General features: G+C 42.4%; 1 protein-coding gene across 2 annotated transcripts; it reads left to right on the top strand.

The window, feature by feature from the left end:
• Positions 1-5,221: 5,221 nt before the first annotated feature.
• Positions 5,222-25,399, top strand: LOC131979825 (cyclic AMP-responsive element-binding protein 3-like protein 3-B). Of its 2 annotated transcripts, XM_059343870.1 has the most exons (10): positions 5,222-5,344; positions 7,367-7,465; positions 8,006-8,279; positions 8,866-8,996; positions 9,638-9,748; positions 9,982-10,088; positions 14,113-14,181; positions 15,429-15,513; positions 24,807-24,900; positions 24,986-25,399. In XM_059343870.1, the coding sequence occupies exons 1-10, from the start codon at positions 5,324-5,326 to the stop codon at positions 25,096-25,098; spliced, it is 1,104 nt and encodes a 367-aa protein (XP_059199853.1). In that variant the 5' UTR covers positions 5,222-5,323; the 3' UTR covers positions 25,099-25,399. The 2 variants fall into 2 exon arrangements, with proteins under 2 accessions (XP_059199853.1, XP_059199854.1); XM_059343871.1 differs by lacking the exon at positions 7,367-7,465 and having other exon boundaries at positions 5,274-5,344.
• The last annotated feature ends 746 nt before the right edge of the window (positions 25,400-26,145 follow it).

Below are 26,145 nucleotides of genomic sequence, written 5' to 3'. Positions count from 1 at the left end.
CATACAATGAATTTGATTCTGGTTTTACAATGCTCTCAGAGGTACTTAAGTAGAAAAAACAAACATTTAAACACAGAATAAACTGAGCTTTAGGTCCGAGGAGCAAAGCTGGAGGCCGCCATGAAGGCCCTGTTGCTAACATGTTTTTATTTGTATATATTTGTCATGTACAAAAATATGATGCAGTTATTTTATATCTACTGAAATAACCTATATTGGGCTAGAGGATTTTGGTCATATTGCCCAGCCCTATATCAACACATAAATAACACAGGGGGCACAGGATGAAAACACAAGATTAAAACTGGGAACATTTTATTTTCATCTTCATTTCCCAAAGCTATATTTAGGGTTTGACCAGTTCACAGGTGCTCCAAACTTGAGCAACCAATTTCACTGCACACAGCACAGAATTGCTCTGCTTCTCTTATTTGTGACATGCTGGGAAATTCCCACAAGCTGCAGGTATTGAATCATTTTGTGCACATCAGAGTTATCACTCAGCTCCAGATAAGAGCCATCCAACATGCATTTCACGGCTGGTGGAGAGATAACGAACGCTGCATTCTTGGAGCACACTCTCACCTGTCCTACAGATGTGATAAACACGTCTATACAGATTCATCTCAGTAGCTGGAATGTTTCTTTACCCGCCACTGATCAAACCCAAGTATTTCCATCATGTATCCTCAATTTCATTCCTCCTTGTTGAGAAAATGAACCGACTGTGAGATTTTCGGTGGACTCAAGTTGCACTCAAACTTAAGTGTGCTGGTGTAATGAAGTCACTGGAGGAGAGTTCAGCAGCTTGACTGGGATTTCATGCTACACTCTTCTCAGTCACATGCATCCAAATGAGCATAATATGGATTTACGGTATCATATCATCAGCAAATCATCTGCAATAACACAGCAATTATCTGTCCTAAACTGCAGCCTATTATTCATACCCAGGGATGTGCTTAAACATGTCCTGGATAGAGAATATCTTCATGTACTTTGAAACTCTCTAATCTGAAAAAGAACAACAATAAAGATAACAGAGCTCTGCTGCCATGCAATTACACCTATTACAGTACTGATAATACTGGGCTCTGTGTCGTAGATAAGCAGATTTTAATGCAATAAATACACATAAGGAAAGTGCCTGAAAGACTGCGGGATAGTCATCACATAGGGTTCATGCAGGGGCCACAGTGTATGAATAATTTTTGTATAAAATAGCAATGGATACATCAGCTTCTTCATGAATCAGTGAAAACATAACTCATACAGGCGTCGCGAGGATTCATTTCATCGTCTTTAAACCTTTTCCAGGTCTATCATAACTTTATGTATGAGGGTTTTTGAACGTAAGATATTCTTGAATTGTATTGTTATTCTATAAAGACTCTCTGGAAAGCCCACATGAGCTGTAAAATGAATGTCAGTCTCCACAAAGTGTTGAAATATCACACTTCAGAGCGTCTTCAGAGGGCTTGATTTATTCACATTTTGTTATGCCTTACACATAATCAGAAAAGATGAGAAACAAACAGGTCCTTTTCAAATTCACAGTTTATAAAGAGAATGTGTTTTAATGTTTTGTGCCTGAATCTGACTTGGGACCTTTGTAGCATGAAAGTATCCTTTTCTGAATTCTCACATATTCACTGAAACTCTGAAACTTTCAAAACCGATTGGTATGGGAAGGACATTCCCAGAGAAAAGAAACTTTCATCAATGAAAAGAAAATATATAATGCCCCTGTCTACTTTGAACTGTCTGATGAAGGTAAAAGTGTCAAAAGAAATCATCCCAAAAGAAAAGAAAATGGCTTCAAATTATTTGAGCTCCCAGACGAGTCCAAGTCTCTCTTCTCGAAGGTGTAACAACATTTTGAAGTTGAGAGAGTTATGGAAGGATTGTGGTGATGATATAACCATTGATTCTACTTTTTCTGTACTGCATTGAAGTATAATGGCTCTACACCTGAAAGAATCTCTTCCCTGCTGTGATAAACGTTAAAACACTTCTTTACAAGTGTGCATGTTCCTCTGTGCATGTTACTGCTCAGAGGACATATTATGTAATTCTCTGCTTTATGGTGTGTATGCTTCGAAATAGCACAAAACAGATGCTGCTAATGATGGCAATAAAGATAAGAAATGGGGAGGTCGTTCTGTTATAGAAAAGCAAAAATAAATTGTTATTGATCAACTTTGGTGGTTGGAAAACTACAAAGCAGCAAGTGTCCCATTGACAGATACAAAAAAAAAGTTTTCCAAAAAAGTCTACTTTGACCAATTTTGAGAAAATCTGAACTGAATTTAGAGCGAGTTTTGGAAGAACTGCAAAGACTTGCTAAAATGTGTGAAAGGGCTACCTTTTTTTTCTGCTTGTTTGATGTCCACTGGCAACAACATTTCATGAAAATCCATCAATCTGTTGAGACATTTCACTCAGTGAAGTGGTGTGAAAGTCAAGGGACGGCAAGCAACTGCAACTGTCTTCATGTTCAACAAGAGTAAGTGTGAGGGTAAACAAAGCAGGCATATCACAAACGATAGATCACTCTGTCTAAGGGCCGCCTAGGTGAAGTGTGTACCTAATAAAGTGGCAGTGTGCTCTTCTGCTGCTGTAGTCCATCTTTATCAAGGTTGGACGTGTTGTGCCTTCAGTCATGGTCTTCTGCATACTTTGGTTCTAACGAGTGGTAATTTGAGTAACTGTTGTCATTCTCCTCTGACTTCTGCAATCAACAAAGCATTTTTTGGCCCAGAGAACTGCCGCTCACTGGGAAATGTCCAGTGAGCGGCAGTTCTTCTAGTGGTGGAAGAGCTATTCAGATCCCTTTCTTAAGAAAAAGTACTAATACCACACTGTGAAATTACTCCACAACAAGTAAAAGTCCTTCATTCAAAACTTACCGAAGCAAAAGCACAAAAGTATCAGCATCAAAATGTACTTAAACTATCACAAGTAAAAGCACTTGTCAGGCAGAATGAACCCACTCAACATTGTTTTATTTATTCTAAATATATTATTACATTATTTATATTGATGCATTTATGTAAGCAGCATTTTAATTTTGTAGAGACGGGGCTCATTTTAACTACCTTATATACTTTTATGAGGTATCATTAAAAAACAAATGTCTAATCACTTTATCATGTTTTTGTGTTAAATCTTGACCCAAAAAGTAACTAGTAACTAAAGCTGGCAGCTAAATGTAGTGGAGTAAAAAGTACAATATTTTCCTCAAAATGTAGCGTTGAAGTATAAAGTTACATAAAATGGAAATACTCAAGAAAAGTGCAAGTATCTCTCATTGTACTTACGTACGGTACTTGAGTAAATGAGCTCAGTTATATTCTACCACTGCTTATATCACCTTTATTCCCCATTCTGATGCTCGCTTTGAACTTTAGCGACTCGGCTTTACCATGTCAACATGTCTAAATACATTGAGTTGCTGCCATGTCATTGTCTGTTTAGATACAAGGTCTCTCAGAAAAGTGGGAATAAAACATTTTTTTCCATGAAAAGATTGTAACAATGTGATCAATTATTGACAGATAAAGTTTATATCTTCTCAAAACTTTATTAATCAATCCTCTTAACAGAGGATTGTGTCTGAAAACAAAATTATTCCAACTTCAACTGCAACGGTGTGTGTGTGGAGTGTTTTCCCATTCCCAGAATGTTACTGTACAACTCCCCATCCTCGTCTTATACACAAGTCTCTCTCCGTTGCTGTTGTAGCTGACGAGAACCCGTAGGCAGGTTTTAAAATGTCAGGGTGAAATTTGAGGTTGTTACCTTTGTTTTCACGTAATGTACATCAATCTTGGGTATGCGGGTGGATTAACACCTCAAGGAAATAAGCATCCTTGCCTTGAATAGCTTGTTGAGTTGCTGGCAACCCCGGGTGAGCTCATCAGGGGTCAATGGCACTCCACATCTGGAGAGGATATGGACACCACCAGATTATCTTGTCTATTGAAACACTTATGATGATTGCACCAGACAACCACATCGGATCGGTCATCGCCATCCCGGTCATTGGTTAACAATGGCCGCGTCCTCCATTGCATCGCAGGATGAAATCCAAATATTGCAAGTTGGACGAATATGGCATCTTATAATGCAACAAGAACTGCAGAAGATCGATTTAAATATAAAGAACTGATGAAAAACATCATAGTGCAGGTACGGCCACTTGGCTACTGATTATGATGATAATGACATCAATCTACATACCATATGTAGATGACTGTACTGTATACTATGCTTTATAACAAATCTAATGCTTCTGATGGGTAAGTTTCACATCCACAAGATTAAGTTTTCCAAATCCCTCCCTATCTTTAGTGTTTTCACAATAGAATTTAAATTTTACACCGAAACTTTAGAGTTGATGTCAAATAAGAAATGTGAATACACTCTCATACACTTTAAAAACTTATTTTCAGAAACCCCAGAATGATATAAAGGGAATCACCTTATACACTATGTGCCTCATTATGTTATTTTATTTTTATATACATTTAATTCTACAGATACTGTAACTGACATTTTTCTTTGTATGTCTTGTTTACTGTCTACTGAATGCCTGTATTTCCTTCATTGTTAATAAACATCTGGGGGGGGGGGGGGGGGGGGGGGCTTCTGTATACTGCGTTGTTAAGCCTGCCTAAACCCCACTGGGGACATCTGCTGAGGACAATGAAAGTCTGTATCAAAATGATTTAAAAGTAAGATTTTCCTGTCTTTATTTTATTTAAAATCAGGCCTCTGTGCTTTGTAAATACTGTGAAAGTAACAAAATGCTCAATCCACAGAGAAAAAAAGCACACAGCTTGTATTCAGAAACTGAAAAAAAATGTTTGCATCACCCTGGGTGACGGATCAGGCAAAAATCTATTCAAATAAACTTTCTACTGACAGTGACAGATGAAGTTAAATGTATCTCTCCCTTCACCTTCTGCCTTTGACAGCAATAAAAATACAACTTAAAATCAACACTCAGAATGTGAAACCACACTAGGAATCAAATCCTTATCATGATGACATCACTCTTGGCTCCTGTGAGCACTTGACTAATCAATATGTCACTGAGTCCTTCTTATTGGCTCTCTCAGCTGTCTGTTGAACACTTGATTGGACAGTGATCAGCTGGGTTTGGGTTACAGTTGGCCTTTCAACTTTGTCCCCTGCAGCAGGCTCATTCCTCCCACACGTTAAAGCCACGGAGAGCAACATATTGATCTAGCTGTGTGTTTTCCTTCCTGCTCGATAGTTTCACTGTAATTTAATAAGCTGCTGCTTTAATGTTGGAATTATGACGCTGAATGCAGACAAGGTAAGAGACGTGTGATCACTGTTGATTTACGTCGAAGAGAATCATTCATTTAAAAACACTTTTAAAGAAATGTGTATTAATTAAAAGAAATACTTCACCCTTATTAATATATCAGTTATTAACCCAGTGTTACCTTGAATTTGTGATGAAAATGTTGTTTTTCTCGCATCCCTCCATAATTCTAACGAATTAAAATAAATAGGCCCTCCTGTTATGTTGCGTACGTCAAATTGACCCATTTCAAAGTTTTAAAAAGTAAAATAAATAAATAAGTAATTGTATTTTTTTTCATAAAAAGACAAATGCATATGTATATATGTATATATATATATATATATATATATATATATATATATATATAAAATAAATGTAATGTAAATCCATATTAAACCGTATTTCATATGTAGGTCTTTCCAATGTACATAAAAACATTTTTAACATGCATTTATTATGAAAAACAACTGAATTATCCCCATTGAACCAATATCTGTGAGAGGTAAAGAACACCATTGCACTAAACATACATATCTATAAATATTATAAATAATGTAGTTAGTAATGGATTTATTAAGGAGATATAAACAATGTTTATTGGGATTAAACATGCCCTGGGTCAAACTGACCCAGGAACATTATTGCTGTTCCTGAGAAACGAACTCAGAGGAGGGTTAAAGGGACGTTTATCTCGAAATATTTTTTTTTCTCTTATCTGAATCTTTATTTATCACTCAAGATTATTTCTGGTGAGTGAGAGTGAGACAGAGAGACTTTGGCAGTTTCATGTGAGACTATTTTCTTTCATCATGTTGCACAGCAAGTTTTACCTCTTTCCATGAAACAATTGTGACACTCAAAACTTATTTATTATCAATTATTAATTAACATCTTATTAATCAACATCTTCCAAACATATCACAATGAACATGAAACCACAATTAACAGAGGATTGTGTCTGAAAACAAAATTATTACAACTTTATGGGCAACTCTGTAGTAAAGTTCCTATAGGAAACTTTTTAAAAATGATCTTGAGTAACCAGGTCATGATTTGTGAGAAGAGACATTGCTGTTGAGTATTAAATGTATATTTTATGTATATTAAATGTATATTTTTGTCAAACAAACACAGTACCATCTAGTTCTACTACATTTGCGAGAAGGCAGACAACTCTGCAGCCAATATTAATTTAATTTTTTAAAATGTATTTAAACAGGGACAGTACACAATCAAACATCAACCTTGTATAAAATAAGGAACGGTGAATTGCACCAGGTTTTCTGCATTCTCCCTTTGTAGTCCCTGGGCAGGTAGAGGTGTAACAACGCTCAATACTCTGCAACTCACAGCAGAACAATCTAGATTAATAAACAGTCTTAGCAAGAGAAAAACTATAGTAAAAATGGCATTTTTGCCAATATCTTACTATTAAAACACTTCTCATGCACAGACTAGTACCATACCTGTGCAAGAATGTAATGGTTAATAGGAAAGTGCTGTAAATAGTAAGATTTGAGTGAAACATTATGTGATTGGGATGTACCAAGAATACGACTGGATAAATGAGATTTGGATCATACTGCATGAGTTGTGTGAGACTATATGTATATTGTTGTTTTGATAACGCTTTGCTGTTTAATGTGGTCTTTATCAACTTCAATTCATTAAGATTTTTCTCAGTTTTTGGAGTCTTGGTTTACTGTGGTTTTCCGGAAGTTTTCTTTACAAATTCAAGGTAACTGATACTTATTTCAAGGGTGAAGTATTCCTTCAAAACATCTTTATCTAAGGCTCGTGTGTCATTGTGTAACCTGCGTTTGCAACACCCTAACTGAAGATGTGAGTCAGATTTTATGGTCATATTGTACAAAAACTAGCTTTTAAACAATATGACTCATACCTATGAGTCATGTTGTTCAGAAACAAGCTGTGAGAGCACACAGGGTGGTGATAAAGTTTTTACTCCAAGAAATCGAGGAACACTTCCACTTCAAACCCATCGCTCAGAGTAGTTATTCCTTTCAGGAGCACGGTGGGATGGACATCATCGACCTCTTGCTCAGGAACACGGATGAAACCACTGGTTGCCACAGCAACCAACCTTGGTCTATCACAATTCATGAAGTGAGTATGGCGTTCACTCTGCACAGTTCGCTCCTTCGGGGAGTCACTCAGGGGACAAACCTCAAATCTCAATATGAAAATCTGAGCGTGATCTGTAATCTCAACAAGCATCATGTGTTGCTGAGCTGAATATTTGGACGTACAGGAGGTTCAGTTCCATTGTGTTTTTCTGAATGGTGGCAACTGTGACTGACAGCACCGAGGCACCGAGTAAATGAGCTCAAGGAATTGAAAGGCTGGTGTGTTTATATTCTTGTCTGTGCTTGTGTTTGGGAATATCTGATTAGGCCAGGCTATCCAGCAGAAGTGGTGTCATGGGATGATACTTACCTCCTCCTCCTCCTCCTCCTCATCTTCCTCTTCGTCCTCGTCCTCCTCCTCTTCTTCTTCCTCCTCATCTTCCTCTTCTCCTCCTCCTCCTGCTCATCTTGCTCCTCCTCTTCTTCTTCCTCCTCCTACTCCTCATCTTCCTCTTCCTCCTCCTCCTCCTCCTCCTCCTCTTCCTCTCCTCTTCTTCCTCCTTCTCCTCCTCCTTCTCAGAGCCTGAGCCCTGAGGGAAGCACTGCTGATGACTTCCTGGACGCCCTGCTGGGTGGTAGCGACTCCTCCTCGGCTCCAGCGTCCCCCCTGTGGTCACCATGCACCACCGACAGCGGCATCAACGAGGACGCCCTGACAGATCCCAGAGAAAGTCTTCACCCTCCCTTCTTCACAGCTTTTCCAGCATCGGATACACAGTCTTTTCCTCAGCTTGCACCTCTGCAGAACCATCCAACAACAAATGCAAAAACGTCTGATGTTTCCATTGATCTAGGTAAGATAGGGTTTGCAGAAAAAAGGAAAATTATTATTAGACTAATTGGCAGTTTATACTGATGACATCAGAGGAAATTAAACCTTCAGAGTGAGTTGTGACACAGTAGATTGTTTCAAAGGTCAAGATGTAAAGAGGAACAAGGTGGACAAGGGTAATAATTCACAACCCCTTAGTGTGAGCTGTCTCTTTGTGCTTTCTGTAGCAGGATAATGACAGCTATTAACTGAGCCTCAAGGGTTAAATTAAGGGTCCTTTCAGAGAGCAAATAATTTGCTATAAAAGGATAAAAGCAGCAATTCATCACGTGAATCTTTTGAGGGCACCCTTTGAATAATAATCCCCTTTCACATTGCTGATTATTGCCTCTTCAGTACTAAACTACTTTGAAATGGACTGAGTAAACTCCATCATTACAGAGATATCAAACAACAGAGAAAAGAACAGCAGGGTGCAGCAGCCACAGAGGGCCCACACGATACAAAAGCAGCAGCCTAAATTTTACATTTTGTTTGAATGGCATACGAGGGTAATTTTTGTGAATCATCACTTGCTGTTTTATTAGTTTTTCTGGTTCATTCTGCAGGCTGGGAGTCAGATGACCTCAACGAGCAGTATGGCATTGAACACTACCTCACTAAGAACCAAACGTCCCCTTCATCCTCCAGTCAGACGCTCACAGTGAAGGACCTGCTGCTCTCTAGCTCGGGACAGAAAGTAAGGAGAAAAGACGGGAACATTTCTGTGGAAAAATAACATTTTCTAAAACTTTCTAAGTACAACGGACCTTTAGAGCTTCAGCTTTCCAATCGTACCCAATTTATGCAATTCCAATACACTTTAGAGACCAGACACTATGCAGAAATATTCAAATACACCATTTTAAAATAGGCGGAAATAACAACTGCATGTTTTTTTCTCCAAACTGCATTGGATTTGAATTAAGCAGCATATACTGCTTATGGGACTTATGGGCACCACGATATCTTGAGGTGAGAGGTCAAGGGACCCATTAGAAAATGGCACTGTCAGGCTTTCCCATTCCTAAGGCCTTTTAGTTTCTCATGATTCAAGTATATAATGTGGGCTGGGATCTCCAGGTCCCCTGAGAGTCCCAGAGGTTGAAATAAAAAGGTTTCAGCCTCAGTGCTCTAAATAAATAAAATCTGAGCTGTACGGTCCACTGCATCTATGTATAATTTGACATTTTTGTGGTGACCCGTCCCACTCAGGGAGCAAGAGACTACCCTGTGCACCATATAGACAGAATTTTATGAAATGGTTCACTCCAGTGCCTCCTCTTGGTTAACTTCCCAGAGAGTCACTTTAACTTGGTATTCTATCCATCTGGTTCACAGGCGCAGCGATGTCCCCAGAATTCCCTACAGGAGCTTGTACTTAATGAGGATGAGAAGAAGCTTCTGGCGAAGGAAGGGGTGAACCTATCCAGCAAACTGCCCCTGTCCAAGGTACATGAGCAAAACACACTGACATGTATGTAGGGCACACACACACTCACCATGCACATCCACTGCCTCGTCTCTCTGGAACACACATGCTTGCATCAAAATCTAAATCTGTATCCCCAGTTACACAACCTCTGCCAGTTGCCCCCCCTCCAACCCAGTTTCCCCTCACTTACCCCTTTCTTCTTCATTCTCTCTTGTCCCTATCCTCCCATGTGTTTCATCACCCTGACAAGTTTGAAGAGAGGGTTTTAAAGAAGATCCGCCGGAAAATCCGCAACAAACGCTCAGCTCAAGAAAGTCGGAAGAAGAAGAGGGAATATGTTGATAGTCTGGAGGGAAGGTAGGAGCCGGCTGCTTCCTTACTCAACAACATGATATTATCTCTGCAAACATTGGCCCAGAAAATTAAACTTTTATCTGTAGGCATTTGTTGTGCTCTGATAAAGCACTCTATAATGAGCCTGTTTTGTCCTACACTTAATTAACTTTAGAAATAACTGCTGCACGGATGGGATGGGAGTATTTTTAAAGAAAAAAGACACTTTGCTGTTTGGTATCATGGTTGATAAGGCAGACTTCACGAGAACTTTTCTTCTGCTGAAACATGGTGTTAATTCAGTCTTTTCTTGAAAAAGCTCCTCAGGACCAACAGAAAAATTCAAAGCAACAGAGGTGGTGTGTTTGGAATGAAAAGTCTAAGAGCTGAGTGGTATCTGTCATGGCTGAGTAGCCAAGACAGATCAGATTCTCACAGAAACTTTTTCAAGAGGAAAAGGCTTCACAGAGAGAGCTGTACACAAAGTTAATTGATATCTGGGGAATTCAGTGTAGTGATTTCATCACTGATGTTGCCAAAACTAACCCTGAAGATTATTATTTTTACTGATATTTCATATTTATTTTAACATTTTCAACACACACTTGACACTGATAAAAATGTGGATCACAGAATAACTAACTTTGAAGAGCTGCTTTTAAGGCAAAGTGCAGATTTTTCAAGCAAAAATAACCACGCATGTTAGATCAGGTTATGAAAGGAATACTTAACCCCCAAAATAAATGTTTGTTTATGAATTACTCACCGCGTTTACCTTGAATACTTGAAGAAAACAGTTTTTCTTGCATATCTCCACGGTAAAATGAAGTGAAGGAATTCATAGGCCAAATGCTCCGTAAAAGCTTGTGAAGTTTCTAAAATCAACGAACATTGAAGAAGTCAGAAAGGTTCTTTGTCGTTGTTGTGTTAACAATTCATTCATTCATTCATTATCCTTAACCACTTGTCCGCACTCATGTTGTAGGAGCTGGTGCCAATCGCAGCTGACATTAGGCGAGAGGCGGGGTACACCCTGGACAGGTCTCCAGACTATCACAGGGCAGACACATAGATGCAGACAATCACGCTCTCATTCACACCTATGGGCAATTTAGAGTCACCAATTAAACCTAAGTGCATGTTTTTGAACTGTGGGAGGAAGCTGGAGTACCTGGTGAGAACCCACGCTGACAAGGGGAGAACATGCAAACTCCACACAGAAGAGCCGCAGGCTGGAGTCGAACCGGCGAGCCTCTTGTTGTGAGGCAAGAGAGCTAACCACCGTGTAGCCCTGAGGTCAGATGTATGAAATATTAATCGATCCATCTTTGATCACAACATCAGAGCCTTTCTTACCTTCAGGTGTACATAAGCTACAGGTTGTGAATTTATTTTAAAAATATAAAAATTATTGATGAACAGTTGGATGGGGAAAAAATCCATGTTGTGCATAGTTGAAAGAGTTTTTTTTGTAGCCTTCATCTTATTGGTGGAAGTGAACTGCATTGATTGACCGTTTAGAGGAAACCATGCTGTTAACACCAAAAGAAACAGCTGCCACAGCCGGATAGCTTAGAAAACACGGAGTTACTTCAGAATAAAGTGTTAAAAGAAAACCAGAAAAAAATAACATTTGAGCTGGAATCTGATAATTTTGCCTTCTTTTCTCTTAAAAATGATGTAAACCGATTAATCGATGATCAAACTAGTCGGCTGTTAATTTGGTAGTTGATGACTAACCAATTAATCCATAAACCTTTGCAGCTTTACTTTAAAATAAAGATACGTGTCATGTTTAACTTTGTACCAAATGGTCACGTTCTGCTCACTCTGGTATTCAAGCATTTTGATTAGGGATGCCCACGTTTGCATGACGCTATATAATGACTGAATAGTCTCAGGAAGTAAAGATTTTCCAGCAAAATCAGAGCATTTTACAAAAACAGTGCTGCTGTGAGCTGTTGTTGTCTGATCTGTGGTCAGCTGGACAGAACACTGTATACTTTCATTGCCAGCAGCTCAAAGGAGCTCAAAGGATGCTGCTGATTCACTCCGTGCTGCAGCTGCAGTGGGATTAAGTGGAAGTTGAAGATGTTTTGTGGATGCAACATCTCACAACAGAGGGGTGGGAGGTTGTGCCAAGATGGAGCTCAGTTTTGTCCTCCTCTTCCTCCTCCTCCTCCTCTTCCTCCGGGCTGTGCAGAATGAGCCCTATCACACAGCCAGCCTTTGTCACTGAATTTGTTAATCCGTCCTGCATCCTCCGCGTTGGCTCTTCCTCCTCATCACACCTCCGCAAACAATGCAGAGTGGTAGAGCTTGTACTTTGATTCGCATGTTGAAAGACTCCTCAAACAAGGGCAATGCAGCAGTATCCCCACATGACTCTGTGTATCAGACCCTTCCAGGTTTATTCATCAGCCTCCCTGGAGGACTGCTTGATCCTGCTGATGCTGAGCCTGTGATGATTTGCACCACTGGACCCTAAGACATGAAATCAGTGATTCATCTCAAAATTGTTATCTGAGGCTGCTTGCAGTGGCCAGGACCATAGAATGAATTAAACACATGGATGTAGCCACTGTGATGTCACCCACTGGTTTAGGAACAACTGCTTTGAAGCCTTGAGGCATTTTGGACGTCACCATCTTGTTTCTGTTGGATGTAGAACAGTCCATATTTGGACAAGAGGGAGGAGCTAAGAAGGAGCAAAGGGTGATATAACAGTTATTAATTGGAATGGTTAGTTTGGCTCGTGAAAAGCATACAAAAAATCAAACAGCTGTCTCTTTATAGTGTCTTTTAGTTGAACCGAACACTGAACAAGAGGATTTTTAAGTGACTGAAATGTTGCAATTAACCTTAACTAACTGAAAACGCACTGTGACACCTAATTTTATTTTTATGTTTTTATTGATTGAGTGTTTTATTGATGATGGTTTATTGTTTATCTTAGTTCATATTTATTGCTGAATGTATTAACTACTGCTATATTTATATTAGTACAGCACTTTGGTCAACTGATGTTGTTTTAAAAGTGCTATAGAAATAAACTTTGACTTGACTTTGATAACACCCATAAGAAAGTTCACAGCTTTTAAATTGCTATTTAATGGCTTTTTTACTCTAAAAGGGACCATAATTTACAAAATGAACATCATGATGAATTGAAGAAGACTTGGAACTAGAGACCATAAAGCCATTAGAAAAATGTTTACTGAGGTAATAAATCCAGTGAGAATAAAGGGTAATTTTCTGAGAGACTTCTTTTTCAATCAGTGCAGTCGCCCCCTGCTGGTCATTAGAAAGAATGCAGGTTTCTGGCACTTACGTTCCAGACGTGATGACTATGTTTACATCTTTTATACAGTCTATAACTGGAACCCAAAGTTTAATCTGAGATCAGGGAGATAGAGAGCAGAATAAAGTCAGACTAATGAGTTCAGGGTCCAAAGATGGACAAGCTGTGACCAGTGTGTGGTGAACAATGACTTACGAAACCCTGATGTTTTTCACCTGAACATATAACATGAATTTTACCAATATTTAAGTCTGAGTAATAAATAAATAATGAATAAACTTTGTGCACACAGAAAACTTTTAAAATCCTTAATAATCATAAAGGAGTTTTAAATATCTAATAGCGTGCTATCAACATCTCATTAGGCTGAAGTTCTGTTGACAACAAAAGTTTCATGATGAGATTGTCACTCTCACACAGTGAGCAGAGTCAGCACAGTTTGTTGGTAATTAAGCCAGCTGCAAGCAGAGCGTATCAACGTGGTATCATTATCAGTCACGGATCAGCTCAGTCAGATGGCCATAATGGAGCATGACTCACAGTGACACGAGGAAACAAGAGCAGGAGAAAAAAGTGGGGTTGAGGGTGGGGTGGATGACAGAACGGGGTGTGAGATAACACTCAGCTGCGGATATTGGAAAAAAGAGAAATGAAGGAGAGACAATACATCATAACACAGTATTATTGTATGATACCATTTCTTTCCAGGTTTATCTATATTTCTTTTCTCTTTCTCTTCTCTCTCAGGATGTCTGCATGTAGTGCGCACAACCTCACGCTGCAGAGAAAGATCCAGCAGTTGGAGGACACCAACAAGTGAGACCTCAAATCAGCTAAAAAAACTTCAACTAATGATTATTTCCATTATTGACTGATCTTTTTGTTATTTTCAAATGCCTAAAAACTCAAGGTAACCTCTTCAAATAGCTTGTTTTATCTGAAAAACAGTGCAAAATCCAAAAAATGTGCAATTTACTTTGACTGAAAACAGAGAAAAGCAAGGCTGGAATCATTTTTGTTAGATAATGACCTAAATGATTATTCTGTTATCTGAGATGATAAACGACCACTGGCAGATTTAATCTGCTATAGTATCATGACAAGGGATGTAAGGGATATATATATATATATATATATATATATATATATATATATACATATGTATACATGCATATATATATATACATATAAAATACTGCCAGCCGGCTACGTTGGAACACTAAATATCAATACTTGGCCGCCTTATAATGATATAATATTGCCAGGCAAAATATAACAAAACTATGATGTATCGATTTTTTCCCCCACCTCAAATATTATTGTGGTATTGTCCACCCTTAATCACAGCCATCCCAAGGTACAGTGGCTCAGTTATGAATGGACAGTCACTTTAAGAGGAGAGGGGTATATTGAGCTGTAAAAACAGTTCCACAAGCGCAGCTCAGCATCCTTTTTCAATTGTTGGAATTCCTGTCTTGGACTGAATTGCCGGGCATAATGACAAACACAGAAAGTAAACCCAATGAAGTACCCTTTGAAGTTGTACCATGAATAATTTTTTCTCAGTTTATCTTTTTATTTGCCAGTTCTTCTGCCCTCGGATTTGTTTTCATGTGGTGAAATAGCTTTTCTGCCTTTGTTGTGTATTATGGTACACCAGTCTTTGCTTCATTGATCTTAATAGATTTGGTCCGCTGCCCCTCCCTCTCCACAAGATGACGACCTAGTTAAGAAAACTTTCAACTTCTTTAAAAATCAGGACCGAGGAAGCTTACTGTACAGAAAACAAAGCCCATCCAATTTTAAAAACCACAGATGTCGTTATCAGACTTTGCTTCCTCTTCATCCTGCAGTCTCATTATACTGCTTTCTTCCCTGTTGGAGTGCAACAGTGAAGTGAAACAAAACGCAGAAAAGGGCTGTGTACTTTCCACTGCTCTTCTTTTTGTTCTTTTTAGCTGTCTCTGATCACAGACACAGACATTATGGGGCCTCTATTTCAAGGAACTTGTGGCCCCTTGTGTGAAAATCTTACAGTCTCTTTGTCTGTGTTTGTATTGCAGTGATCTGCTGGAGCAGCTAAGCCGGCTGCAGGCTCTCGTTCCTAACAGCTCCAGCAAAACCACACAGAGAGGGACCTGCATCCTGGTGAGATATAAAACAAAACATTACATTGATTCAAACCATTGGGAACTTTTTCAGACAGCTTAATCTGCAACCACTAAATAAAAGATTAAAGTATAGATATAGACACGGCGGTGCCTGAGCACATCATTAAACCGCTGCCTGTGCTCCACTGTTGACTACTGCAGTAAAAAAAAATATTTAAAAAAAATGACATCACCATGAGACTTCCCCAGCTGATTACTTACATTAAGACAATTATGTTTTTGCATTGGGATTTTTTGTGATCTCTTTTTTATCACGCTATAAATCAGTAATTACTGTCACCAGCCACAGAATATCAAATTTCCTCGTGTTGTGAGGAATAAAATGTTCTCCAAATCAGGCTATGAATAAATGAACAAATCCCTCTTTCAGAATATACTGTAGATAGGAATGAAAATGTGTGACTGAAGTGAGGGGGAAAAAAACAACTCATTTTGATAAAATGGCCTTTAGGGATATATATTGTCAAATTCTATACATTTTCTGCAGCTGAATGGGGCAACTATTATAACTAGATATCACCATGAAACTTCCCCACTTCATTGCTTACAGTAAGACAGTTCATTTTTTGCAACTCTATGTTTGAATATGCAAATTGGATATTTCTATGCTAACTTTTGGTGAATTTAGAACGAATCTACGGATGCAGATAGCAAAACTGTGTAGACAAATAAACATCTCAATGCGAATTTTTTAATGTTTTCTTTCCATTAGAAATAAGACGTGTTATGGAAGCAAAATAGCCAGAAATTAAAAAATTGACCGGTGCATGAAAAACAGTTTTTGCCTTTAGTCTCTTTCCTTAAAGGGACAGTACACCCACAAGTATATTTTTTTAAAACTCAACAGCATTCTCTCTTTCTTTAAACCATGAATCAAGCTAATCCACAGATTATTGAGAGCAGTGTAATGAAAGAATTATACTAGAAAGAAAATAGTGCTGACATGAAACTGCTCACAAAAAGATTTGTGGATTAGCTTGAGTAACTGGGTCATGATTTACTGAAAAGAGACATTGCTGTTGAGTTTTTTGGAATGTATTCTTTTGCTTTTGGCATTTTATGCACCACGAGTCAAATGGAAGATAGTTACATTATATTGGAGAGAGGGCAGGCATCTCAACAGCTGATACCTCCAACACTCTGCAACTCACTCCAAATCAAACTAGACTTTTAAATACCGCTACAAGGGAAAACTATTTATTCATTCATTCATTATCCTTAACCGATTAGCTGCAATCGGGTCGCGGGGAGCTGGAGCCGATCCCAGCTAACACTGAGCGAGAGGTGCGGTACACCTTGGACAGGTCAACATACTTGAAAAATACGGTTAGCCTTAGGAAGCTCTCACCCGTCTGAACGGTCGGCTATGATAGCCCTCACCCGTTTAACTGCTGATTAGTATAGGATTCAGACACGCTGCGGGATGTCCAGTAAAAGACAGATACAGTTGAGGTTAACTTTAAGAACTTTATGTAGAGGCTTCGTCACCATTTACAGAATCCCACACACAATCATCAACAGGAGTTTCCAAAGTGCATCAATGTGGTTCTGAAATGAAATAATAAACATTGCTGAATTGTGAATAATTACTTCTGAATATGCACAATAGTTACAAATTCACTCATATGCATATTTAACTAGCAATGTAGAAATAATAACCCTTGATCTCCATAACATTAAACAAACTGTGCACGTAGATGCAGATAGAAACGTATAGCCTACAACTCATACACAATATTAAGAAAATATGTGACAAGCTCCAGAAACGTCATGATACGTGATAAATGGACTAACAAAGTTTCACTCAGTGAAACTCCTATTCACACTTATGAGAAGTAGCCACCGTTAGCATAACTGTACACTAAAGCTAACACAACAATTAAGCTAACGAAACATGACAGTTAGCACAACCATAAATCATGCATTTTACATAACAAAACTACCTTAACATTGCACACAAATGTCCTGAGCCGTTTACTCACAGTTTTCATGCACGCACAGCACTCTGAGAAACTTCTAGCACTCCTAATGTCTGTGAAGGGCCGTCTGTGATCCGTGATCAGAGTGAGAAAAACGGCTGCAGCAGTGGGCGGGGCCAGACGGCTAGAAGTGCAGCGTGACTGACAGCTACATCAACAAATAGAACTACTAACCAGAAAAAATAGAGATTAATTAAAGTAGACTGGCCTTTTTAACAGCCGCCCCCAGATTTCTTATGGGAAATCTGCACATCATCATAAAGGCCACATAACTAGAGAAGATCCTAATCAGGCAGTGCAGGGAGGTGAATAATCCGGGCTACTGGGCGTGTGTAGGTGCGGTTTCCAACTTGCACTCGCACAGTCCTGACTCGGTCATCAGATCCAGGGAGGACCTCTGAAACCCGTCCCACTGGCCAGAGTGCTCGGGGCAACTGTGGATCTACAATCATGACTGGGGTTCCAACCTGGAGGTCTGGTGCCTCTGTATGCCATTTCTGACGTGCTTGGAGACCAGGCAGGTAAAACTTCAGAAAGTGTCTCCAGAAATGGTCGGCCAACAACTGACTGTGCCTCCATCTCCGCCGACTCAACATTTCTGACTCCGGATACACGACTTGTGGGAGTGACGCGTCTGGCCGCCCCATCAGGAGAGAATTTGGAGTTACTGGGTTCGAGTCAGAGATATCTGAGGAGGTATAACCAAGTGGTTTCGAATTAAGGATCCCCTCAATCTCGATGAGGACCGTCCTCAGGACCTCTTCTGTCACTGCCTGAGCACCCAAGGTGACTCGTAGAGCTTGCTTGAGGGAGCGGATCTCCCTTTCCCAGCAACCACCAAAGTGTGGCGCGCTTGGGGGGTTGAAGGCGAACTGGATTTGTTGGCTGGCGAGTTGAGCTTGAACTTCGGGCTGGAGAGCTGCGAAAGCTTCCTTCAACTCTCGTTCACCTCCCCTGAAGTTCGTCCCCTGATCAGACAATAACTCCATTGGTTTACCTCGCCGAGCCACAAAACGTCGGAGTGCCATCAGGTACGAGTCGGCATCGATGCTGCTGAGGAGATCAATGTGGACTGCACGCGTCGTCATACATTTAAATAGAATGCCCCATCTCTTTTCACTCCTGCGTCCGATCTTAACCTCATAGGGCCCGAAACAATCAACTCCAGTGGAGTAAAACGCAGGCTTGTGGAGGCGCAATCTGGCCGGGGGCAGGTCAGCCATTCTAGGAATCTGGGGGGTTCCGCGCCATTTCTGACAGTCAGCACACTCTCGCTGATGACGTCGGATAGCTTCCCTGCCATGGATGACCCAATATTTCCGGCGAACCTCAGCGAATACTCGCTCTGGACCAGGGTGAAATAACTTCTCATCAAAGTCTTTGATGATCAACTTGGTGATCCAGTGTTGGGGGTCAAGCACGATTGGATGCATAGCGTCCTGATCAAGCAGAGTGCTGTGTCGCAGGCGACCTCCTACCCGGATCAGTTGAGTGGTCTCATCGAACTCGGGGGCAAGAGTAATCAGACGACTGCTACGGGGTATTGCCTTTCTTGCTCTCAGGTGTGCCACATCAGAAGCGAAGCAATCTTGCTGGGCTCGTTGGAGAAGAGATATTTCTGCCTCCTTGAAGTCGCTGGCGGAGGGGCTTCCCTCAGCCGCCCCATGGATAGAGTGAGCTGTAGCCTCCAGGAGTTGGCCGAAGTTTGTGAACTGATTAGCTTCGGGGGTATCTGAGACCGGCGCTGTAGTGGTGAGGCCACAGACCAGGGTTTTCCGAAGCTCATCTCCTTCTGCAGGTGAAGTGACTGGCTTCTCTGGCCACTGCTCAGGAGTCCCTAGTAGGAATGATGGGCCCTGGTACCACCGGCTCTGCTTGCCTAACTCGGCAAGAGTTTTCCCCCGAGTAATGTCATCGGCGGGATTGCTTGAGGTGTCCACGTAGCGCCATGCATCACGGTCTGTCAGATCTTGGATCTCCGCTACTCTTGTGCCGACGAACACCTTAAACCTACACGAATCCGATTGGAGCCAAATGAGGACCGTGGTGGAGTCGGACCAGAAAATAGTTTGGTGGATGGGCAGAGAGAGCTCCGTCCGGAGCACCTTAGCTAACTGTGCCCCAGTAAGCGCAGCACACAACTCAAGACGAGGTATAGATTGCTGCTTCCTAGGTGCTACTCTTGACCTAGCAGCCAGGAATGCCATCTCGACCTTGCCACTGGAGTCCACTGTTCTGAGATAGGCCACCGCACCATAAGCCCTTTCGGACGCATCACAAAACACATGGATATCTCTGGTGCTGGTGAGAGAATCCATCTCCCGACTGCTGTAACACCTAGGGAGGGCTATTTGCGGCAGATCTGGCAGCTCACTCTCCCACTTTCTCCAGGACTGAAGTAGATCTTCAGGTAACTGAGGGTCGTCCCAGTCTCTCTTCTTACCCCAGAGCTGCTGGACTATCACCTTGGCCCTGGTGGTATATGGGACAATATAGCCCAGCGGGTCATACTGGCTAGCCAAGACCTTGTAGATGATGCGCATGGTGATCTGAGGACAGCCAAGAGATCGGGACTTGTATGACAAAGTGTCAGACTGGCAGTGCCAGTGAAGGCCAAGTGCTGATTCCTGAGCGTCTGTTTTCCCTTGTGCGATCCATTGCTCAGCACTGTCTGACCTTGCCTCAGGGGGGAGATGGCGGATCACTGAGGGGACATTGCTCGCCCATTGGCGCAAATCAAACCCTCCTTCAGCTAGAAGGTTCCGAAGCTGGTCCACAAGCGCTTTGGCCTCCTCCTCAGAAGTCAGACTCAACATGCAGTTGTCCACATAGAAGGACTTCTCAATTACCTCTCTGGCAGCATCTCCAAAGTGGCTGCTGTTCCTGGCGTGTTGTTGAAGGGCAAATGTTGCGCAGCAGGGACTGGATGTGGTGCCAAATGGGAGGACACGCCACTCGTAAACACGGGGTGGTTCTTGACGTTCCATATCTCTCCAGAGAAATCTTAGCAGCGGCCTGTCTTCAGGGAGAAGCCTCACCTGGTGAAACATCCCGCGGATGTCACTGCTGATGCCTACTGAATGTTCCCTGAATCTGAGGAGAACTGCGAGCAGGGATGGACTCAGTGTGGGTCCGGGAAGCAGGAGCTCGTTGAGGTTATTTCCTCTGAACTGGAACGAGCAGTTGAACACTATGCGGTTCTTGCCGTTATGTTGCACCATATGGTGCGGGACGTACCAGCTAGTAGCCGTGTCCTCTTCAGCACCAGGCGCTAATTTGACCACATAGCCAGCTTGCTCCAGCTTCTGGATTTCGGCCTTATAGGCTTGGGCTTGATCGGGTGCCTTCGCAAGCCTCTTCTCATTGCTTCTTAATTGTGGGAGCACAGCTTCCTTTGGCGCTCGTAACTGAGGCATGTTCTTGGTGTGCAAGAGGGGGGTTGCATACCGTCGAACTCCGTCTACCTCGACCCTCACAGTTTTGGCCTCGAGAAGGTCTATGGCCTCCTGATCTTGGCGCGATCTGACGCTAGTCCTCTCATTACGCCATGGTAACACGTCCATCTGCCACAGCCTTTCCACCTGACTGTACAGGTCCGCAGATGAAGGAAGAGTGGACGTAAAAAGGCACTGTTGCTCAGTGAAACCATGCTTCAAACCCTGTGTGGGACCCTGCAGGGTCCATCCAAGGCGTGTCTTAATGGCGGCTGGTCCTCCAGGTGGCCCAAGACGAACTGGTTCCACCGGCGTGATTAGGTGGGGGTAATCCGATCCAATGAGTAACAATGGCTGGGCCTCGACGATATGCTGCAATGGCAATCCCTGAAGGTGGCGAAACTCACGTTGCAAAGCACTGACAGGGTGGGTGTGCTTGGCCAGGCTCAGCTGTTTTGCAGTGAATGCTCCCCTGATGTGGTACAGCCTCTTAGGTTCTGTAGCAGGAGAGATGGTAAATGAGACTGCCGCCCCATGAAGAACCTGAAGTTCTTGTCGCACTGTACGGAGAGTTATGTTTTCTGACTGTCCCTTGAGCCCAAGTTGCTGTGCAGCTGCATGGAGAAGGATAGTGCGTTCCGATCCATCGTCTAGGATCGCAAAGGCCTCCATGGTTTTGTCTCCATTCCGCAGCAAGACCTTGCTGAGCTTCAAGAGGACCTTGCGACCTGCAGCTGGCCTGTCAACACATAGTACTTCATTGGTGGTGTTAAGTAGGACAGAGTCTGCAGCTTCAGTGGGGCCCTGAGCTTTCTCTGGCCTTTCAGGAACTCTCTCAGAGACCTCATGGAGCACCATTAAGTGGCGACGGTTGCAGGTTTTGCATCGCATCTTCAGGTTGCATTCCCGCGCATGGTGATCTCGACCACAGCGCCAGCATCCATTTTTCTCCTTAACCCAGCTTTCCTTCTGCTCACGGGTTAACCGCTGAAAGTTGGAACAGCCATTGAGCGTGTGGTTCCCGTTCTCACAGTAGGGGCAGTACATTTTCACTTTGTCTTTAGTGGCAGGAGTTTTTCCCTGTGCATCTGGTGTTTTTGTCTCTGTGCCGAGAAGTACAGTAGTTGGCCGGATGGCCTGCTTAGACTCCTTTCGTTGATCTCGACTCTTCGGTAGGATCTCCTTCCTTGAGCTGTTAGTGAACCTTGTGTTCTCCTCTTGTACCTGAATCTCAAATTCCAACCAGTCTGCCAGGTCAAGCAGAGTGGGAATAGGTGTCCGATATGGGTGGATGAAACGGCGGAAGCTGGATCTTAAGTCATGTGGAAGTTTCCCCAACAGCCTTGAAACGTGTGAGCCACACTCAAGTTCCACTCTACCGTTCCTGCCCAGCTGCTCCAACAGACCCACTAGCGAGCGCACTCGCAGGGCGAACAGCCTGAAGGCCTTGATGTCACCACTGGCAATATTCGGGCCATCCATCAGCTCGGCGATCCGCTGAAGTGCTAGCTGGTGCGGCTGCCCATCCTGCTTGTTAAGTGCAGCCATCGTATCAGAGTAGGGGTACCTTGAGTTACAGTAGGAGTCGGCAACCAATAGAGCTTCTTCTACCTTGAGATGATCCATAAGGATCTGGAATTTGAATCTCTCATTAGCGTCGTCGGGGAGGAGGTTCTCCAGGGCAATTTTCATCCGTGAGAACTCTCTGGGGTTTGGATGAGTAAAGTCTGGTATGGTTGGAGTGGGTCCCCTATACAGCCTCAAATGGCTACTCTGAGATGGGGGACTCGGCGATCTCTGTTGAGGGCGCCCATGGTAGGAGGGGGACGATGAGCGCTCTGGCTGATAGGAACGATGAGAGTCTCGATGGTGAGCGGAGTCTTGCTGTCTGGATGTTTCATGCCTATGACCATCGGTACTGGACCGACGTGAATATGAGGTGTCCTGCTGGGAATGAGATGACCTATCTTTCAACTGCCCCTGTGATCCCATTTCTAATCCAGGGCTGTCTGAGTGTACAGGGGTAGCGTTTGGTCTCTTTGTTCGTGGGGCTGGAATAGGTCGGGTTAGCTCTGCCCTTACCTCATATCCGCCTTGCCGGTGAGCTGGGACTGGTCGTGTGGGGGAGGACCGAGAGTGATACGGCAGCTCCTCTCCTTCATATCTGGACCGGGGTCGATGATCATCACGATCCATGTCCATCCTCGCCATTTCTAACAGCAAAGCGTCTTGCCGACGACAGAGGTATCCGATCTCCTGCCTCATTTCTTCCTTAGCGATCTCCCAACTGTCCTTTTTCACCCACCGTGATGGTGAGTAGGAAGCCTGGCTAACAGGAGATGATGAACCGTGGCCTGCTGCATATCGCCTCTCATCTTCATCCGCGGTGTAGTGACTTCGTGGGTGTGGTGATGTGTGTGGTGGTGACGAACGCCTCGTCTGTGCCAGGTCGTGGTAGTCACGGGCTGTGGTGAAGGATGTCTGTGGCTTGGTGCACACAGTAAGTTCCTCTTCATCCGAAGAATTCAACATGTTAATCCGCTGTGAGTCTGAATCCGGCTCGAAGGACCATGAAAAATACGGTTAGCCTTAGGAAGCTCTCACCCGTCTGAACGGTCGGCTATGATAGCCCTCACCCGTTTAACTGCTGATTAGTATAGGATTCAGACACGCTGCGGGATGTCCAGTAAAAGACAGATACAGTTGAGGTTAACTTTAAGAACTTTATGTAGAGGCTTCGTCACCATTTACAGAATCCCACACACAATCATCAACAGGAGTTTCCAAAGTGCATCAATGTGGTTCTGAAATGAAATAATAAACATTGCTGAATTGTGAATAATTACTTCTGAATATGCACAATAGTTACAAATTCACTCATATGCATATTTAACTAGCAATGTAGAAATAATAACCCTTGATCTCCATAACATTAAACAAACTGTGCACGTAGATGCAGATAGAAACGTATAGCCTACAACTCATACACAATATTAAGAAAATATGTGACAAGCTCCAGAAACGTCATGATACGTGATAAATGGACTAACAAAGTTTCACTCAGTGAAACTCCTATTCACACTTATGAGAAGTAGCCACCGTTAGCATAACTGTACACTAAAGCTAACACAACAATTAAGCTAACGAAACATGACAGTTAGCACAACCATAAATCATGCATTTTACATAACAAAACTACCTTAACATTGCACACAAATGTCCTGAGCCGTTTACTCACAGTTTTCATGCACGCACAGCACTCTGAGAAACTTCTAGCACTCCTAATGTCTGTGAAGGGCCGTCTGTGATCCGTGATCAGAGTGAGAAAAACGGCTGCAGCAGTGGGCGGGGCCAGACGGCTAGAAGTGCAGCGTGACTGACAGCTACATCAACAAATAGAACTACTAACCAGAAAAAATAGAGATTAATTAAAGTAGACTGGCCTTTTTAACAATACTATCACAGGGCAGGCACATAGAGACAGACAATCACACTCTCATTCACTCCTATGGGCAATTTAGAGTCGCCAATTAAACCTAATTGCATGTTTTTGGACTTTGTGAGTACCTGGTGAGAACCCAGGCTGACACAGGGAGAACATGCAAACTCCACAAAGAAGAGCCACAGGCGGGAGTCGAACCAGCGACCCTCTTGCTGTGAGGCAAACTACAACTGTACTAACTACTACACCACCGTGTAGCCCGGGGGAAAATATGTATTTTAGATTTTGGGGGTGAACTGTCCCTTTAAGTTTTTAATCGAGAATGTTAGCATCTGCACTCATCTTTTGTGCAAAATTAACTCCATTTCTTGTTTCCCTTGGGCTTTGTTCTGCTCTTTTTCTTTTTCATGTTCAGGTTCTGCTCCTCTCCTTCTCCCTGCTCATTTCCTCAAATCTTCAACCAGAGCCCTACAGCCAACCCAGCCAGGGAGACTACACACAAACCAAAGGTGTGTAGACAATCACACACCTGCACGTTTTTCTCTCTCACACAAACACACAGTCACCCTTCTCCAACATGCCTCTGCCCCTCAGTGCCCTCCCGATCTCTGCAGTCGATGGATGAAGTGCAAGACGTCCCTCCTCTGCCTCTCTTCTCCGTCTCTCGGGGCTTCGAGGCCCTGTGCAGGATGATGGAGAAGCTCTGACCCTGAGCCAGACCTCCTCATGAAAGACTTCACATCCTCTCACCACCAGTATCACAGGCACCGGGACGATCACTGATATTCTCGGGACCCTCGGGAGGAAACCCTTCACTCAGTCAGATGGAGGTCGGGCGGCTCGGTGAAGCATGTATATGCTATGTAGTCATGTGTGATCAGTTAAACCACACAAATGTATTTTATCTGACATATTTTATTATTTACTTGTATGTGCATGTTTATGTTGATAAAGTTGTTTGTAACATTTCAGTGCCATGCTGACACAGCACAAGAGAATAAAAATTTTTACTCCAGTGAATTTTGAAAGCCCCTGAAGGGATTTGTTTCTCTCAGTAATGCCATGTGTCCAATTTGGACAAGATTTGCATCCCAAAAAATAATGAGGCGATAGTTGAAAAAGTCTCGGCCCCAAAAGATAAATAACTTTATGAGTAAAAGCTACTGGATGATGTTTTGCCTCAATAATGGGCTTCATTGTCATGCCAGCTGACAATATGGGAAAGTGGACTCAATTATCCTAATTATAGAGCAGGGGTGTTTTATTTATATTTGTGGAAATATAATTATTGACTTATTCTGTCTCTATGTGAGGCGCCTTTCTCTAGTGGGGTCAAAGAAAAAACCATTTGATGGATCCTGACTTCCATCTGTTACATGGAGTCCTTGCATTACAACAACAACACTTAATTGGTTGTTCTATCTCTGCTTTCGCTGCTGCTGCTACTCACATAATGTTCTGTCCCAGCTGCCTCATCTCTGTGCCTGTTCGCACCTCGTAACAGTTCAGACAGCCTCATCAATTTTACAGGATCGTCTTCGAGGGATCTCCGCTGTAAATCTGACAATATTTGCAACTCAAAACACACAATGTGATCAGCTTGATGCCTTCCCAGCCAAAGAATGAGGGCAACACCAAGGCCACGTGTGGATTTATTTTTGAACTGCTGATGTTCAAACAGCCTCTGATCACTGAAAAAAAAGATAAACTCAATAGGGGCCAATCCCACAGGATGCTCATTACATACTGTATAT

Source organism: Centropristis striata, chromosome 11 (genome assembly GCF_030273125.1).
Source record: "Centropristis striata isolate RG_2023a ecotype Rhode Island chromosome 11, C.striata_1.0, whole genome shotgun sequence".
NCBI classification, from domain to species: Eukaryota; Metazoa; Chordata; class Actinopteri; order Perciformes; family Serranidae; genus Centropristis; species Centropristis striata.
The sequence above is the reverse complement of the archived record's forward strand: the minus strand, read 5'-3'. Positions and strand labels throughout refer to the sequence as shown.